General features: G+C 47.2%; 1 protein-coding gene across 1 annotated transcript in view; it reads left to right on the plus strand.

The window, feature by feature from the left end:
• The window catches only part of LOC308363637 (low-density lipoprotein receptor-related protein 8-like), a gene marked incomplete at both ends in the record, with an annotated part of 53,467 nt that overhangs the window by 23,150 nt on the left and 10,472 nt on the right, over nt 1-19,845 (plus strand). The window contains 7 exons of the mRNA XM_080836455.1: nt 8,763-9,191; nt 13,763-13,885; nt 14,354-14,476; nt 16,690-16,809; nt 17,069-17,194; nt 18,756-18,927; nt 19,648-19,845. The exon at nt 19,648-19,845 is cut by the window's right edge and continues 30 nt beyond it. Of these exons, the coding sequence (XP_080692581.1) occupies nt 8,763-9,191; nt 13,763-13,885; nt 14,354-14,476; nt 16,690-16,809; nt 17,069-17,194; nt 18,756-18,927; nt 19,648-19,845 (1,291 nt within the window). The remainder of the gene's footprint in view (nt 1-8,762; nt 9,192-13,762; nt 13,886-14,353; nt 14,477-16,689; nt 16,810-17,068; nt 17,195-18,755; nt 18,928-19,647) is intronic.

Here is a 19,845-nt window from a genome sequence, read left to right on the forward strand (position 1 = left end):
GTGCACACACACACACACTACACACACAAGCACACACACACACACACACCTACACGCACACACACGCGCATACACACACACAAACAGGAGAGCTGTAAACAGAGACACACTTATCCTGAGAGAACATTGAAATTAATGTAAATATGAAATATTAATGGACAATATGAATATATAAAATGTAATAAATAAATAAAATGAAGTCTGAATATAAAAAGTTCAGTGAAAAGATAACCCATTGAATGAATCGTTACTGTTGGCCATACCTTGCATTTCCAAACAACACATAGCAGCAGCATGATGTCTTTATAAAGCACACATGGAATAGTGCCTACTGTCTTAACCCTGTAAGCAAAATGACGTCCCCTAGACGTCCTGTAATGGTCTCTCTGAACGTTCTAAAAACGTAAATGTGTATGGTTCCCGTGACAACTTTAGGACGTTTTGCACGACGTTCCAAGACCGTCCCGAGGACGTTGCGGTGACAACTGGGAAACGTTTTCTATAGGTCATGGGGACGTTATGCAGGACGTTGCAAGCACATCCCGAGGGCATTGTGGTTACGTCTGGGGAACGTGTTTCTATAGGTCCTGGGGACGTTCTGCAGGAAGTTGCAAGAACGTCCTGAGGGCATTGTGGTGACATCTGGGAAACGTGTTTTAGACGTCCTGGGCACGTTATTCAAGGATGCACCGCGGACGTAGCAGGCACGACCGTTTTTGCTGAGCTAAATGAAGAAAATAAAATAATAATAGATCGCGGAGCCGTCATTTTGCTTACAGGGAGCACACACACACAAGTTCAAGTTCATTTATTTTACACATTTCATATGATATGCATAGACACATACACAGACGATTACGGGCATGGGAATTGAACCGCAAACCTACTGTCCTAACACTGTCTGATTACAATTGTGTCACTTTAACAGGTTTATCACAGTGTGAGACAGCCAACAAACTTAGTCTTTTTTCCGAGGGTTTGAGGAAAAGCATATTGTAGCAATCTCAGTCACTACGCATTGAGGGTTTTCCGTAATGATTACTTTTTAAATTAACATCCATGGCACATCACGGACGTGCGGGCAGGGAGGCAGAATAACTAGCCAAACTAAGAATGATGAAATAAAATAAATATGAATGCTTCTTTACTGATCTGTGCTATAAATGTAATGTCTGCATGATTCCAATACAATGCATACATAGGAAGGTGACCAAGTGTCTAGCTTTAACATATTGAGCTTTCCATAGGCCTTCAAAGATGCTGCAACAGAACGAAGAGCTCACCGGTCAAATTGTCTGATTGGAATTTCTTTAAAAATCCCGTCTCGCAAGCAGAATCTGGATTTGACAACAATTCTAATATTTAGGCCTATAAAGCAAACGTGCACTGCCCTTATTATGTTTTAAAGGAACAGCCTAATATGCCGTTAGAAAGTTATTTAACAACACGCATATGCTGCATTTTAAATAAAGCGCAAACCCTCGGTTTCAAACGAGGAGCGAACTGAGTGAGAAGGATCCAACATGGCCAAGCAGACTAGCCTTAAAAGCTTTTTTTCAGAGGCCAACTGAACTGAACAACAGTGATGAGGGTAAACCTTCTGACGAGGATGAACCTGTCCTGTAATACCTGCAGTGTTGCGCGTTTCCTTTTATTATAGGCCTACTGCGCGCCGAAGAGCCGCGAGCGGTATTGCAGACAGAGATTTCGAAAAATTATAGCACTCGCAGCATATTGAAAATTGGAGCTTTTAACTTAGTTCAACATTTTGAATTATGAACAATGAACTGAGCAAGTTCATGTAGAAAGTGAACTTTCCAAACACTGAATACCTGACTCATTGAACAGAGCAATGACCATGTTGCGGCGCTCATTTTAACGCCACAGCAGGCTGCGCTTAAAGGCCACTTATTGACGCGCATCAGACATAAATGTTTTTGTTTCCCATTGTAAACTTAGGAAAATAAACATGTTGCATTCTAAACTACCTGATTATGTTATTATTTAAGCTATGCAGGCGGTCAGTTTTCTTCAATAGGCTAATTTAGAAGCAGAAATAGGTTAGATATTTGGCCGGCTTTTCATTAAAATGTCGGTCAAATGAAAAACATTTTTCTGGTTCAGAGAGGACCATCAGAGGACGTCAAGGGGACGTTTTGGAAGGACCAAATGCGAATGTCCCGCAGAGGACCACAGGTAAAGGTTATGGGGACGTTTTTAAATGACGTCCTGGGGACGTGTGCTGAGTGACCAAATTATAACGTTCCTTAATAGTCCGTTTTAAGGCTCATGCGAACGTCACGCAGAGGACCTCCAGGTAAAGGTTACGGGGACGTTTTTAAAGGACGTCCTGGGGACATGTGCTGATCAAATTATAACGTTCCTTAATAGTCCGTTTTAAGGCTCATGCGAACGTCACGCAGAGGACCTTCAGGTAAAGGTTATGGGGACGTTTTTAAATGACGTCCTGGGGACGTGTGCTGAGTGACCAAATTATAACGTTCCCTAATAGTCCGTTTTAAGGCTCATGCGAACGTCACGCAGAGGACCTGCAGTTAAAGGTTACGGGGACGTTTTTAAATGACGTCCTGGGTACGTGTGCTGAGTGACCAAATTATAACGTTCCTTAATAGTCCGTTTTAAGGCTGATGCGAACGTCACGCAGAGGACCTGCAGGTAAAGGTTATGGGGACGTTTTTAAATGACGTCCTGGGGAGGTGTGCTGACAGACCAAATTATAAGGTTCTCTAAAAGTCCGATTTAAGACTCATGCGAACGTCACAGAAGGACCAAACGTAGACTTGCTACGAACGTCAAAAACGTTCTGGTAACGTCCTCTAGCGAACGTTGTGGCGGGGACCAATTGGGGACGATTGGGGACCTTGCGAATGTCCTGTTAACGTCCTGGGGACGTTCCCTGTTTGCGGGGAAGACATCACTGCCTTTATGTGTTCAGAATAGCAATGGCCAAATGCAGAAGTAGAGATAAATTCTCTGAGGTTTATGGTCTGTGGGACGTATGAAAAGGCTTCATCCATAGACCACACATAATTATTTGTGACTGGGTATTTTCTTATGCTATTTCAATGTGGGAACAATAGAAGCATCAGTCACTTAGAGGCAGCTCCTCTGGGTACGGGGGCTCGTGTCCTGTCAATCAAAAAACAAGGGGTAGCCCTCCACCCAATCAGACAGCCCCTCGGACCCCCGCTGTGTCTGTTGCTGCCCTACTTACAAGAAGCCGTGGAAAATCGCCTGCTCTTCCTCTCGCTCCCTCTCTTCCTTCTTTTTTTCCCCCTCCTTTTTCTCCCCCTCTACCCCTCAAACACCAAGGAAATTGATTGAGGCGACAGCCCTACAGGGGGTGAGATGTGTTGACTTTGAAGGCTCCAAAGCAGCTTTAGCATACACTGTTCCCAGATCTTAAATATAAATCATACAAACACATTAAATAAGCACACACACACACACACACACACACACACACACACACACACACACACACACACACACACACACACACAAACGTACATTTTAGCTAAATCTCTCGTCAGAGTTAGATCATTTTCCCTGGTTTGTTTGTTGCCAGCATGCAGCTGAATAGCCTCTGCTCAGCTTTCTTCTTTGTAAATAATCCCTCAACTTTAAGAGAAGGTTATTGCCCAGCAACGCCCCATCCATCCTACCCCCGCCCTGTTGGCTCCTGCGTTCTTGTTCTCAGACTGGCCCTGTTCAGACAGCCCATCCCAGCCCTTCCTCCTGTGCCTGGGTCCATGATTATTAGACAGAGAGAACCCGCCGGTCTTGATATTTCACCCTGGTTCCAGATAGTCATTGATTTCCGGCTTGCTGGTTCCTGTCTAGCGTGGTGTTAAAGCACTCTAATTATCGCCAGGACAGGGCCTCATAACTTTTATCTGCTGGAGCTGAGACACAGAGCACACACTCCTGTCTCACCTCCAGAGCACACACTCCTGTCTCACCTCCAGAGCACACACTCCTGTCTCACCTCCAGAGCACACACTCCTGTCTCACCTCCAGAGCACACACTCCTGTCTCACCTCCAGAGCACACACTCCTGTCTCACCTCCAGAGCACACACTCCTGTCTCACCTCCAGAGCACACACTCCTGTCTCACGCCCAGTCCTCTACATCTCAGCACAGCATCTCCAGAGCTCCTCTTTGCTTGGGCAATGTAGAATAGATCTCAGAATAAAGCGGATAGTTAAATAAAGCTATTTGCCACATTTGTGAATATGAACCCACATCTTCAGCGGATATAATGAAATGATGAAAGCTGAAATAAAAAGCGCTTTTTTTCACTAGATCTCAGAATAATACGGATAGTGAAGTAATGGTATTTAAATATTGATGAAAGCTGAAATAAACAGTGCTCTTTTTCACTAGATGGAGGGGTAAGTCAACGAACAGTACAGAAGACTAAAAAGGTTCATGATTCAAGGTCTACACTGCATGTTGAATTAAAAAAGGATCCTTGCTATGAAGTTTTACTTGGCAGGAGTCATATTTCCTGGGAGTCTGTGACTAAGGCCCGATCTCAATAGTCCCCTTTATCCCTTATCTTCCCCCTTACCCTTGAAGTTGCGCGTTCATGTGAGAGCTAGTGGTCTCAATACCCAATTTGATCAAGATTAAGGGATAAGATTTAGGGCTATATGGCCCTTGGAGTCAAGATAATCCCAGACCTTACTTGCTCCTCCAAGTGCTATCCCAGAGCACACAGCGAAACCAGCCCGGGAATTTTCAAAAAAACATGGCTGCTTGAAGTGAGGAATATTTTACATGAATAAAGCTATCTACACAACTTTTTATATGTTTATAATGACTTGGTTTGATCTGAAATGTGCTACACGAACGATGCAGAGTATTGTAGGTCTTAACTGAAGCTTTCAAACAGTAGTTTTAGGTTACAGCTAACGCGTATGCCACCACTTCATTGGATTATATGGTAGCTTGCTAGCTAGATGCTACACACAGCCTAAAGTCTTCAACGATGGCGGCAGCATCTCAGAGGGAGTCCCACAAATGTATGTCTTTTTGGCTTATAATTAATTAAAAAATGACTACAGTCTTGTTTCGTGCTCTATACATTCGTATACATATATATTTGCAACCATGAGCGTTTCGGCGCTCTGGTGACGTAGCAGCCAGCTGGCGACGATGTATGATGACGTACCCGAAACCAAGTGACGTACCCGAAACCGAGTGGCGTCTCATTTCATAGGGGAAAGTTTTCAGCCCTTGGCCCCTACACTTGCAAGTGCTAGGGTTAAGACAAAGACAAAGACATAGAAAAAGGGGCAAGGGGAAGAATCGAGATTGGGCCTTAACCTCCATCCTCAGGGTCTGTTTGTTTGAGGACTCTCTGAATTGTCTGGGGAAGACGCGCTCAGGGTTGAGTAGCCGCTTTTCCAGCGTAGGCTAATTAGGTCGTCAACACATTGAATTATGCATGGGCTCGCCTGAGCACCTTATTAACATGACGACGGGAGCTCCCGGAAGAAATGTTAAGCAAACTTCCCTCCTCTCGCGCTCTTGTTCACTCGCCTCCACACACCACGGCTTAGAGAGCTCAGAAGGGCTGGGTTGCCTGTGTGTGTGTGTGTGGAGAGTGTGTACGTGTGTATGTGTGGAGAGTGTTTGTGTGTGTGTGTGGGGGGGGGGACTTAAACACACTGCTCTCTCATAGACACATAGACATGTGAACACTGGTCTCCCCCTCCCTCATAATTAAATGTGTGATCCAGTCAGTTAAATCAAGTCGTTGCAATATTGGTCCCAGAGTTAGACTTGTTAAGAAAAGGTCAGCTGTTGAGATGCTTCTACTGATAGAACCTAGGGTTAAATTACTTTAATTAGCTGGGGAGCTTCCTAAACATGGGCAGATGATGGGCAAAGACAGAGAGTGTGCTCTTTTATGTCTAATCACCCACTAAGTGCACTGTCAACATACAAACACACACACTCAGGATAGGGGATAGGGCATATTAATCACAATGAGAGTACACATAGGCACATTCATCCTGAAACACAAACACAGTCACACACACACACACACACACACACACACACACACACACACACACACACACACACACACACACACACACAACCATGCAATGACATACACATATTGGCTCTCAAAAACACGCACGCACACACACACACACACACACACACACACACACACACACACACTTTCTCTCTCTCTCTCTCTCTCTCTCTCTGGGAAACTTCACCAAGGGTCATCTTGATGGAACCGAGTGGTGGTCTTGGCTCCCTAGAAGCTAATAGAAGTGGAGTGTCTGGTCACAGCCTTCCCCTCTGGGCTTTCCAGAGCCAGCAGCCCTTTCCCTCCTCATCACAGCTCCACGCATCACAACAGCCCAGTAACCAGGGCAACGGGTTCCCACTCCGCCCTCCTACTCCACAGCATCCTTTTGCTCTCAGCCCTGAACAAGCAGCTCACTCCACTCGAGAGCACAAACCCACAGGCAAAAAAACCATTACAGATAATCAGTGTAGCAAATGTAGTGTACATAAAAACACACAAACAAAGAACCAAACTAAAAAAGTAGAAGTGGAAGTGCTTAAATTTGGAAGTGGGTAAAGTTGTTTCAGTCTGCTAATTGTTTTCCTTACGGTTGTGCCCACTGTGTTCTCTGCATGGGTGGTGAATAATTGAAACGATGCACTGGTTTTGTAGGGGGAAATGTATTTGGAGAGATGAGTCATTGTCGTGCAAAAAAAGCAGTATGTTAAATATTTTGTATAAATGTTGTGCTGCACTCCACACCTTGTTTTTGGTGCACTTGCATCCTTTCAGCCCAAATGGTACATGAGTACCACAGGGGTCTTATTAATAGTGAAACTAGTATGAAAAAGTAGATGATTTAGAGTAGGTATTTTGATTGTAATATCCTCTTCCCACGCAATATGGTCTAAAACTAATCTAGGCTAATCTGTTGCCTCGGGCTCGTCATATCTAGAATCTGCCTCTCTGCTTCTCAATTCTTTTGCAGTGTGATTGCATCAAGCTCGAGTCTCTCATTTTCTCACGAGCACTTGACGAGGCTGAGAAGACATACTGTACCATTTACGGCTGATGTGGCTGCATTTAATTCTAGAATCTTCTCTAAAACTGTCGGGAACATCCACTGTCCGTGATCTCTACAGTTTCCATCCTTGCGCTTCATTTCACGCTGTGGCATGATTGTCAGTTCTCTCAGAGAAAATGGACAGACTTGTCATTAGCAGCTCTCGCCTACAAGAATAATAACAGGCCTTCAGGAAGGGACGTAATGGAGAGCTAGGCTTCGCCCTTCCCTTCTCAACAGTCAGGTGCTGGGGGAATCATGCAGGGGAGGATGGAAAGCACTTTGTTTATCTGATGAAAAGCTCTAAATGTGGCAAAGGCAGTCCATTAGAGATAATTAGCCGTGTGGAGCCACTGGTATCTCTCCCTGCACAGCTAGCGTCCAGGTGCCTGAAGTGGGAAGAGATTGAACCTTGAAGGCCTGTCGAATTGATCTGCAGAGTCTGCCTGCAGTTTGTCAGTGGTTTCTTGCTAGCAATGCTTTGATGGAAGTCGGTCCAAAACACTCTGCCTGCGTTGTTGCTAAACCCTCTGCCGTCATTTCTGCTGTTTTAAGAGTGAGCTGCTGTGCACAGTGGGTGACTCTTGTGCTGTAAGAGCTTCACTTGCACTATGAAATAACAGTAGAAAAGAGAGTGCAGCAATTATTATGACGGTGGCAAAAATGTCAGAACCACTGTCTGTCTGTCTTTCTTCATTTATTTCTCTTTAAAGGCTCAGATGATCCGAGTGTCATAGTACTATTTATTATACGGCTCCTCAGATGTTACAAACAATTCAGTTGAATTGAATGGGCCATCCCAACATACGGATGATTCTTTCTATTTCTTTATAAAGACCGCTGCAAACAATGAATGCACGCTGCCTTTGGCAACCAGTTTTGTGCATACAGATATGTAGTGCAGTCCACCATGAAACTTTAAGCATATATTTGTGTAGAGAACCTTTCTTCTCAGGGGAGGCCATGAAACAGCAACAAAATCATTTGAAAAAGAGTTATTTTGCAGGCATGTCTTTTATCATTTTGGCAAGTAACTGCTGTGCGAAAGGAACCAGTTGGTCCTGTCGGGATTTATTTTCCAATACTGACTCTACACTCTCCCTCACTCCTTTACCCTGGGTGCTGTGCTCCGTCGGTGTGTTTCTCTGCACTGAGCCCTGTATGTGATGGGTATCCATCAGACAGGCGTGTGTGTGTGTCTGTGTGTGTGTGTGTGTGTCTGTGTGTGTCTCTGCACTGAGCCCTGGAGGTGATGGGTATTCGTCAAACCCGAGATGCAGATGTGCCCCCCGGCAACTGTGCTGTGGGAGTGATCTTGAGGTCACTTTGAAAAGTCAACCATATTAGTATAGACAAGGCCTGTGCAATGTTGTGGGTGACCTACCTCTGTTTCATGTGTGTGTGTGTCTGTGTGTGTGTGTGTCATGACTTGGTACCTGAGTAAGTTAAAGTATGTGAGTGTATTGTGAATTTGAAAGTGATCTTATAAATGGTTCAAACTGTTAACATCCAGTAGATAATCGCTCTGTACATATGAAGTCATTTAATGTGTGTTTCTCATGTGTGTTTTTTCCCTATGTTTTGTGTTTGTGCCTGTGTGTGCTTGGCTGCACCTTCTCGTGCATTTGTATTCTCTGCCAAAGACGCCCGTGCCTGCCCTGCTGGCAAGTTTCAGTGCCACAACCAGCGTTGCCTTGCACCACCCTACGTGTGCGACGGCGACGACGACTGCGGCGACGGCAGCGACGAGGCCAAGTGCGCTCCGCCCACCTGCGGCCCGCACGAGTTCCGCTGCAACAGCTCAGAGTGCGTGCCCCAGCCCTGGAGCTGCGACGGCGACCCCGACTGCTCCGATGGCTCCGACGAGTGGCCCCAGCGCTGCGGAGGCGCAGGAGGAGCAGGTGGTGGTGGGGGCAGAGAGGGGGGCGGGAAGCCCTTAGCTCCCCCGCCGGCCCGCAAGCTGGAGTGCTCGCCGGGAGAGTTCCGCTGCGGCAGCGCCGAGTGCATCCGGCTGGCCTGGAGGTGCGACGGGGACCCCGACTGCAAGGACAAGTCAGACGAGGCAGACTGCCGTGAGTTTGAGTGTGTGTCTGTGACTGCCGTGAGTTTGAGTGTGTGTGTGTGACTGCCGTGAGTTTGAGTGTGTGTGTGTGTGTGTGTCTGTGACTGCCGTGAGTTTGAGTGTGTGTGTGTGTGTGTCTGTGACTGCTGTGAGTTGAGTGTGTGTGTGTGTGTGTGACTGCCGTGAGTTTGAGTGTGTGTCTGTGTGTGTGTGTGTGACTGCTGTGAGTGTGTGTGTGTGACTGTCGTGAGTTTGAGTGTGTGTCTGTGTGTGTGTGTGTGACTGCCGTGATTTTGAGTGTGTGTGTGTGACTGCCGTGAGTTTGAGTGTGTGTCTGTGTGTGTGTGTGTGTGAGACTGCCGTGAGTTTGAGTGTGTGTCTGTGTGTGTGTGTGACTGCCGTGAGTTTGAGTGTGTGTGTGTGACTGCCGTGAGTTTGAGTGTGTGTCTGTGTGTGTGTGTGTGACTGCCGTGAGTTTGAGTGTGTGTCTGTGTGTGTGTGTGTGTGAGACTGCCGTGAGTTTGAGTGTGTCTGTGTGTGTGTGTGTGTGAGACTGCCTTGAGTTTGAGTGTGTGTCTGTGTGTGTGTGTGACTGCCGTGAGTTTGAGTGTGTGTGTGTGACTGCCGTGAGTTGAGTGTGTGTGTGTGTGTGTGTGTGTGTGTGTGACTGCCGTGAGTTTGATTGTGTGTGTGTGACTGCCGTGAGTTGAGTGTGTGTGTGTGTGTGACTGCCGTGAGTTAAGTGTGTGTCAGTATGTGTGTGTGACTGCCGAGAGTTGAGTGTGTGTCTGTGACTGCCGTGAGTTTGAGTGTGTGTGTGTGACTGCCGTGAGTTTGAGTGTGTGTGTGTGACTGCCGTGAGTTGAGTGTGTGTGTGTGTGTGTGTATGTGTGTGTGTGTGACTGCCGTGAGTTCAGTGTGTGTGTGTGACTGCCATGAGTTGAGTGTGTGTGTGTGTGTGACTGCCGTGAGTTAAGTGTGTGTCAGTATGTGTGTGTGACTGCCGAGAGTTGAGTGTGTGTCTGTGACTGCCGTGAGTTTGAGTGTGTGTGTGTGACTGCCGTGAGTTTGAGTGTGTGTGTGTGACTGCCGTGAGTTGAGTGTGTGTGTGGGTGTGTGTCTGTGACTGCCGTGAGTTTGAGTGTGTGTGTGTGACTGCCGTGAGTTGAGTGTGTGTGTTTGTGTGTGTGTGTGTGTGTGTGACTGCCGTGAGTTTGAGTGTGTGTGTGTGACAGCCGTGAGTTGAGTGTGTTTGTGTGTGTGTGTGTGACTGCCGTGAGTTGAGTGTGTGTGTGGGTGTGATTGTGTTTGACTGCCGTGAGTTGAGTGTGTGTGTGACTGCCGTAAGTTGAGTGTGTGTGTGTGTGTGACTGCCGTGAGTTAGGTGTGTGTCTGAGTGTGTGTGTGTGTGTGACTGCAGTGAGTTGAGTGTGTGTCTGTGTGTGTGTGTGTGACTGCCATGAGTTGAGTGTGTGTGTGCGACTGCCACGAGTTAAGTGTGTGTCAGTATGTGTGTGTGACTGTCGAGAGTTGAGTGTGTGTCTGAGTGTGTGTGTGACTGCCCGTGAGTTGAGTGTGTGTCTGAGTGTGTGTGTGTGACTGCCGTGAGTTGAGTGTGTGTTTGTGTGTCTGCCATGGGTTGAGTTTTTTTTGTGTTTGCTTGCGTCTTGTGCTGTTCGGTGTTGTACGTTTATGGTTGTTGGGGAGAATATGAAGCATGACGGGTTACTTGAGTTTAGTTGGTCGTTGGTTCTGAGAGTTGTGATCCTGGTTTACCTGAAAAGTCTCTCAGTCTTCACCATTCAGATCAATAATTAGACATAATTTATAACCTCTTGTGATTTTGAGGTTTAAGTTCAGAGCGATATTGACAGATACGTACCATAAAAATGAAGCCACTCAGTCATATGGATTCTCCCTCTAGCTTGTTTATCTTATTGGTTGACCATACAGCCCTAAAGGGACTGAGAGCTCACACCTTTGTGCTATTTCTCCCTGGTCTGTGTTTTATATGGGTAGTGGACAGAGTAGGTCTGCAGCTGCTTACATAAACCAGGGAGAACAGGGATGCCAGACTAAAGCATGATTCCAAAATACTTCCGTCATAGTTTTACCAGATCAACATGCAACATGCATTTACATTTCAACTTTAAATGGGGTTTGATAAGCATGATCGTAATACACTGCAGTACTGCCAAAGCCCAACAAGTAAACCTGTTTTCCGCCTTTGGTTGTGATTGTAATACATTTGTATGCAAACCAATGCTAAAATGCAGCCACGTATTATTGAAATGTTTTGGAGGAAGTATGTGTGTGCACAACCTCGGTCCCTACAGGGCTGGAGATCAGTAATGGGAAACAGACAGACGAGACAGCAATCATGTGGACAGGTGGAGCTCTCCCGGTGCTGCAGAGACAGCTGTATCCCAACCCATCCCCTGACTGTGTTAGTCAGCATATAGGCCCCACATTGCCATTCTGGGCACACAGGTGGAACCTCTCCCTGCTTATGCACTCCCACCCGTACACATTGAGAGATACAATCTATGAATAATAACTCCCCTGTAGTTTTCTCCTCAGATTTGGCGAGGCAGTGTGTGTGTGTCTGTGTCTGTGTGTGTGTGTGTGTGTGTGTGTTTGCGTTTCTCTTCGTGGAGCTTGTGTGGTAAACATCAGTTCTCTCTTGAGCCCCCGTGGCTGGTGAGGCTCGGTTGGGAGATGTTTCCTGACCCCGAGAGCTTCTGATTTGTATTATGATGTGTTAGCACATCGGCTCCCGTGGAAGCCTGCTCCCAGTGCAAGCCTTGCGCCAAGCCGTTCACCCTGAGCGCTGGGGAAAGATGGCAGGCCTGATTTCGGTTCCCTTTTGTTGAGCCCACACATCCCCTTTATCCTCTGCACATCAGAGCAGCTCGCCACCCCTTCCTCCTCCTCTTCCTCCTCCTCCTCCTCCTCCTCCTCCTCCCCCAATTGCTCCTCCCCTCCAGGTCTAGTATCACAACTTTCCAAAGGTCAGTTCCGATGGCACGCCAGAGGGGCGGTGTTAGGGGGAGGTGTGTGTTGGGGGCGGTATTAGGGGGAAGTGTGAGGGGGGGTCTTTACCAGCGCTGCACATGTGTGACCGCAGGTTGCTAGGCAACCGGTGCGTGTCCTTGAGCTGCAAGGAGCCCTTGAATGCAGCACGCTGCTGAGCTCAGCATGAAGCCACCTGATCACAGCTCTGTGATAGCCCTGGCCTTCAAGCCCTCACACGCCCTCTGTGATAGCCCTGGCCTTCAAGCCCTCAAACGCCCTCTGCTCCCCTCATCTGGTGACGGTTCAAAATCACACCATCAGCATAATCGCCACAAGGACGTTGTAATGTGGGACGCAACAACAAAGCACTAGTACAACAGATTAGTTCCAATAAGTGTCTGTATGTGTTTTGGATTTTGACTTGCCTTCAAGGTTTGGTCTGAGAAGACCCTCCATGTTTGACTCCTTGTTTTACTTGGACTTTTCCCCTGTGTGACTATCTATGTGACTTACAGTAGAGCCTCTGACAAACAGCCTCAGTTGAATCTCCCTGCGCATCAGAGTAAGTGGTCCTTTGTTTGGAGGGGGAGATAGCAGGGGTAATCTGATGGGAGATGCGCGATTGCTCTGCGGCTGAGAGAGGAGAGCAGCAGGAGGTGTAATCTCCTCCTCAACTGTCTCTTGCCTCTTTATGGTCAAATACACTGCTGCTGCTGCCCCCCCTGCCCACAGACACACACAGACACACACACACACACACACACACACACACACACACACACACACACACAGACACATATACACACACACACACACACACACACACACAGATAAGGCCAACTCATGTTCCCAGGGTTACAGAATATTGCTTTCTTTCTAGCACCTGATATGAACCAAGGGGAATAATCATATGAATAATTCTGTGTCTGTCTGTGCGTGTGTGTTTGTGTGTGTGTGTGTGTGTGTGTGTGTGTGTGTGTGCGTGTGTGTGTTGTCTGTGCTAGGTATTTGTTTGTGTGTTTCTGTGAGTGTTTTCTGTAAATACATCTTTGTTTGTGCTTATGGTAATGAAGCATTAAATCATTGATGAAAACCCACATTTGATAAAGAAATCATCAACTTTGAATCTGTGCCATGCTGTGTGCTTCTCGTGCCGTTTTTAGTGTGATTTTATTTTTAACCATCTAAGAAAACAATTGTGCGTGGGCTGCCTGTAGCCCAGATACTCTTCAGCGACATCCCTATTTATTTACTCCTGTCAGCACAGACATTGCAATCTTGTTACAGTCTTCCTGCAACCAGACACAGTATTTGGTGGAAAGAGAGTGGAGAATGAGGGCAATCCCAGTTGTGTCTTGAACAAGACCGTTGAGTGAGATGGGCTCGACCGACCCTTTGGTTGACTGTGTGCTGAGTTTCTCTGTGGCGATGTGTGTGTGTGATTAGCGGCGAGGCCCCTCTGTCTGATGTGTGTGTGTGATTGGCGGTGAGGACCCTATGTCTGATGTGTGTATGTGATTGCTGGCATGGCACCTGTGGCTAATGTGTGTGTGTGTGCCCCCTCAGCTGTCCTCACCTGTCGGCCCGATGAGTTCCAGTGCGGAGACGGCTCCTGCATCCACGGCACAAAGCAGTGCAACAAGGTGCACGACTGCCCTGACCGCAGCGACGAGGCTGGCTGTGTCAATGGTACGTGTGTGTAAATGTGAATGTGGTAAAGGTGTGTGTGTGTGTGTGTGTGTGTGTGTGTGTGTGTGTGTGTGTATGTGTGTGTGAGTGTAAATATGTATGTGGTATAAGTCCAACTAGAGATGTGTGTGTGTGTGTGTATGCTTATGTGCTTGGGTGCTTTTGCACATTTACATTCCCGCTGTGTTTGTGTGTGTCGGTAACTATACGTTCCTGGGTTACACGGTAGGTTTGCGGGTTCACTGCAGACTGTTAATTACCAGATAAAGGATTATTGGATTAATTTCCACTTGGAGAAATTTCAGGTTTATCTTCAGACCCCATAGATAGATCAGATGAAAAAGTAATTAGAAAAAAATCAAACACTAATTTGCCCTTCCTAACTACCGTCTGTGTCCTCTATGCCTGGTGTGCCTTTCCTCCTGTTCTTGGCTTAAGTCATTTTCGTGTTTCTCCATTGAACCGCAGCAACAAAATGTGAGGGCCCTCATAAGTTCCTGTGCAAAGACGGAGAGTGCATCGACAGTGACAAAGTGTGCGACGGCTCCCGCGACTGCAAGGATCGTTCAGACGAGCCCAAGAAAGAGTGCGGTAAGACCGTGGTCCATTCCCATTCCAACTGTGATTATTCATGACGAACCATGCCCCTAACTGGACTGCAGGCTTTATCTGTGCCGAAGCCTTTTGAGGTTTGTTGCCACTCATGCTGTTTGTGGATGGACCATCTTGTCTCTGACTCCCTCCTGATGGAGCCCATGATTGCACATGCAATGGAGAGTGGAGTCGTTTTATTTTTCGTCTCTAGTTTTGCATCAGCTGCGTGCCCAGCGACTGCCTCGCCTTGATGAAGCTATTTGGGCTCATACATTATGAATCCTTTTCTCCTGATTAATTTCTGAAAGCTGTTTCATTCACCCTACGGTCCGAGTCGTCATTATTTTGAAAGTGAAAATTCTAAGACCCTCTTAAGAAGGGATGTTTTTTTTGCCAACGTACTTAAAAGTATCTGCATGATTCCACATCCACAGCGATATCTGGGACAGTATGAAGTTGAAGTAAGCATACATGTATCCATGGTGATATCTGGGACAGTATGAAGTAGAAGTGAGCATACATGTATCCATGGTGATATCTGGGACAGTATGAAATAGACCTAAGCATACATGTACCCATGGCGATATCTGGGACATTATGAAGTAGAAGTGAGCATACTTGTATCCAAGTTGGCAGTAATCTTACCTGGAACCTCAGATTTTGTTCACTGTACCTTTACTGTCTCTCAGAAGGAATTATGCATATCTGCGTTTGAACTCTGAAGATGATTATTCCATCCTCCAACCCCCTCCTCTCTGTTAGTCGGCGAGTGTGTGATGGGGGTTTGGCATCTGGTGGGTGGGCGGGACAGGAGCAGCGTGTGCCCTAATTGTTCTTTCCCCTGGTCCTGGTCAGGGTGATGTGATGTCACCCCCGTAATGACAGCGGTAGAGGACCTGGCCCAGATGTCTTCCCATGACCTCTGAGACGCAGGGGAAGGAGAGAAAAGAGACTGAAGGACGGAATGTGTCTGTGTGTGTGTGCGTGTTAGAGAGAGAGAGTGTGTGTATGTGTGTGTGTGAGAGAGAGAGAGAGAGAGAGAGAGAGAGAGAGTGAGTGTGAGAGAGAGAGTGTGGGTGTGGATGTGTGTGTAAGAGAGAGTGTGTGTGTGTGTCTGAGTGTGTGTGTGTGTGCGTGAGTGTGTGTGTGTGTGCGTGAGTGTGTGTGTGTGTGTGGTTGTGTGTGTTTGTGAGAGTGAGTGTGTGTGTGCGTGTGCGAGTGTGTGTGTGTGTGTATACGTGTGTGTGAGTGTGTGTGTGTACGTGTGTGTGAATGTGTGTGTGTGTGTGGGAGGGAGGGGATCTTAATGTTAGTGTTCAGAGAAGCATGCTGAAGGAGGAGTGAGAGCAGGTGTCTGTGGCATTCAGCTTCATCAACAAGACCCAGAAAGGAAATTCTGCCAGGATTAAAGTAGTTGCCGATCAAATTGCCTGTATTGTTCCCATTTCAGTCAAATCACAGAGCACCCTTGCACTCTGCCTCCTTCTCATCCCACGGCGGCCAAGTCAGCCTGATTGGCTGCAGTCTCCCTGAGTCGTGCTCCTTGCCTTGTGATCCTCCTCTCGTTTGGCTGGTGGCATCAGCCTCCATTTCTTCTCATTAAAATCTTCATGGGCCGCTTGCTTCCGCTAGCTGCTCAGTCATCCCCCAAGTCACAAGATGTTCGCATTGCAAAAATCGAACTTACACACTCCCACACACACAAACACACAATCACACACTCATTTTTCTTTGAACAGCGGTTTCACACGTCTGGCCTTTGAAGCCTTTCACCTGCATGAAACTGTTACATTTCCTTTTCAATTGTCAGCAGGTTATATAGTATGGTATTGCTGGCAGCGTTATGTCATAGTATTGTGAAGTCGTGTTAATCTGTTATGCATTAGCATATCCCTCTGAATATCGTTTACTTAAATGATAGACCAGTAGAGTTGACCTTTTACTACCCTTGTAGCGCAGGGGATACTGTTGCTGCTGCTCATACTATTACTTCTTTTATGACTACAGAGATGGAGGAAGAAAGCTGACTGTAAGACAAACATAAATGTAAATCATATCATCATGAGCGTACAGCTCTGAAGACCTCCCGGCGCCCTGTTTAATTATGTACAGGCGTGAGGGCTGATTGGAAACGTTGTGTCTCTCGTGGGTGGCTGTGGTTCGTATCTCTCAGACTAGTAACCCCCCCAGCCCTGCTTCCTCCCCCTCAGGCTTGGACGAGTGCCAGCTCAACAACGGAGGCTGCTCGCACGTCTGTGTGGACCGGCCCATTGGCTTCGAGTGCCAGTGCCCAGCAGGGTACAAGCTGCTGGACAAGAGAACCTGCGGAGGTGAGTCCCACCGCCAACATGCGTACGCAGGCTCATGAACACATGAACGGACTTTAACAAGACCGAACTCAGTTATTCTATAGTCTTTGGTTATTAATGCATCATCGTCTGGCAAGTTTCAACGATCATTGATTATTCCATTTACATCGTGTATATCGCTCCCATACGAGTAATACTTTTGTCGAACACTTAAGCACCCACTGATGGTCACACTTAGTCATGTTTGATGGTCACCTTTACCCCCCCCCCATCCCATCAGATATCGATGAGTGTGAGAACCCAGACGCTTGCAGCCAGATCTGCGTCAACCTGAAAGGGGACTTCAAGTGTGAGTGTCACGCGGGCTACGAGATAGACCCCGTCAGCAAGACCTGCAAAGCAGAAGGTAAGACGCCAGCGTGCTCAGCACCAAGCACCTGGCTGGTGTTTCCACGGCAACCACCGCCAAGAGCAGGCAGAGAGCATAGCTAACATCAAGTCTTGGTTCACGCTCACACTCACGCACACGCACATGCACACACACACACACACACACACTCTGCGCACAGAAGCCCAATCTGTAACTGTGCCTGAGTCCCAGATTTCCTTTTTCATTGCTTTTTCAAGTCTCAATTTACAAAGCGTGTAACACATGCGCAGGCCTCTCTGCCCCTACTCTAACCTCTTCATAGACTCATTTCACCATTCCCCTCGCTGTCCACTCTCATCCCACTCATGCATGGGTGTATGGTGTGTGTGTGTGTGTGTGTGTGTGTGTGTGTGTGTGTGTGTGTGTGTGTGTGTGTGTGTGTGTGTGTGTGTGTGTGTGTGTTTGTGCGTGTGTGTGTGTGTGTGTGTGCGTGTGTGGAACCAACAGTAGCGTAATCACACATAACACCTCCTGACTGTAAGAGCAGGGAGAACATGCCCCCTCCTGCGTGAGCGTGCCAGCTAGCCGTGGGGACGGAGTTAAAAAGACAATAAGAGAAAAATCCATTCCGAGATTAAATTGGACACCCTGTTCATTTAGGAAGAACGAGAAAGACATGCTAATGGAAGCAGTCCCCGCGGCTACAATATCTGCCGTGTTAATGATATTAAGACTCCTCTAAAGTGGATGTATTTAGCGCAGAGTGGGTGGGGTGATGTAACTTATGGCCAGGGGAACTGGATTTGGTGCAGGGCAGAGAGGTACAGACAGCAGGACCGACAGACAGACAGGCAGACAGACTGGCAGACAGACAGACTGTGTATTGTGGGTCGATACAGAGACGAACATGTTTATACACCTCTGCTTGAAAATAAGACAAGGCAACAATTAACCCTTTTTGGTTTATTAGGCAACTAGTCTTGGTACCATCCTCAAATTCATTTTGATAGCATAATATGGTCATGTGAAGGACCGGGCTGTAACACCCTGCAAAAAGGAAGAAAAGCTTTCACAGCATGACATTGCCAGCTATATTGCCAAAAGACACTAGTTAATTGTGTTGGCAAGCTTCTTTCAGTGTCAACTGGGCTGTTGGTGGGATTTGCAAGGTTTTTGCATGCCTTGTGTTTTTGCATCCCAGTGTAACACTGAGCAGTTGTAGGAGCCATTGGGGTTCATGTTTTTATTTTTGTTTGGGACACTAGATGGCGCTCTACCTTAATTGGGTTCACACAATATAGCTGGGAACATGCATGCAGGTGACAGGTGTTGCTTGACGGAGGGAGAGCACACAAAGCTTTTTGACCGCTTCATTGTGTCACAATAGGTCTGTTACATAGTGTCATTAAGGTGCCTGTTTTGGATGTATGGACACTTTTATGGATCGTTTTTATGGTAAGAAATAAAGTAGCATAACCGTGATGAACAGTGTGAACAGTATGAACAGTGTTTCCATGCTCATGGGTGGTAGACTGGTTTAGGCCGGAATCATTCTTTAGATAGGAATTGACTGCATTGCATGCGTGTGGTCTGACAGGGAAGAGTCCGTATCTGATGTTTACCAATCGCCACGAGATCCGCCGCATCGACCTGGTGAAGAGGGACTACACCCAGGTGGTGCCCACGCAGAAGAATGCCGTGGCCCTCGACGTGGACGTGGCCTCCAACAGGATGTTCTGGTGCGACCGCTTCCACCGGAGGATCTACAGGTACGGGGGACCCAGCCGTGGCAAGGCTGCTGTCCAGCACAGGCAGGGGAACAGAGAGAAGAGAGAGAGAGGCTCAGGCACTGAGGTTTTATCTGTGGCCCTTGATTAATGTTTGGAAATCATACCCTGTAAAGATGATGGCCTTAAGCATTCACAGATGCTGGTGGATTAATGCTGCTGAGTGTTTCCTGCTGTAAAGAAAATTGAGCAGGACAGGTGCATGTTTGAGCAGGCCAGGTGCATGTTTGAGCAGGCCAGGTGCATGTTTTGGTGAGGTCGATATCTGGATTGTTTTGCCTTGTTGGATCAGTTCTCACGTTTTCTGAGATTGCAGAGCATTGAGGTGAATTGAGTGCACTGATTGTCATATTGTCCTTCCTCTCAGATCTGATCCTTGAGCTTATATTCCTACCTGATGCCTTCCTCTGGCGATAAAACTAATTGGGGGCACTTACTCCTAATAATAGAGACCTCACAGGGTTTGCAAGAATGAAGTAGTGATTTCTATTAAAATATTCTGCCACCGCCGCTCCATAGAGTGATGGTGCAAAGTCATTAGCCTGCGTGAGCTGAAAACCCATTTTGATATCACACTTTACCTGTGGAGACCTGAGGTGACCTGAGCTATGTAGAAGAGCAAAAAGGGGAAAAAGCCCTGACCTCTAAATTCAAATCTATTCTGATCTATCAAACCTATTGTGTCTGACCCTTTGACCTTAGCGCTTACATCCATGAAGCCAGCGACCCCTCCCGGCAGCTGACCCTGATCGACTCGGCCCTGCACTCTCCAGAGGGCCTGGCTTTGGACTGGGTGCAGCACAACCTCTACTGGACCGACTCGGGCGACAGAACCATCTCCGTGGCAACAGCAGACGGAAGGAAGCGCAAGGTTCTGATTGACAGCGACCTGAGCGAACC

Source organism: Sprattus sprattus, assembly GCF_963457725.1.
Source record: "Sprattus sprattus genome assembly, chromosome: 4".
Lineage (NCBI taxonomy): Eukaryota > Metazoa > Chordata > Actinopteri > Clupeiformes > Clupeidae > Sprattus > Sprattus sprattus.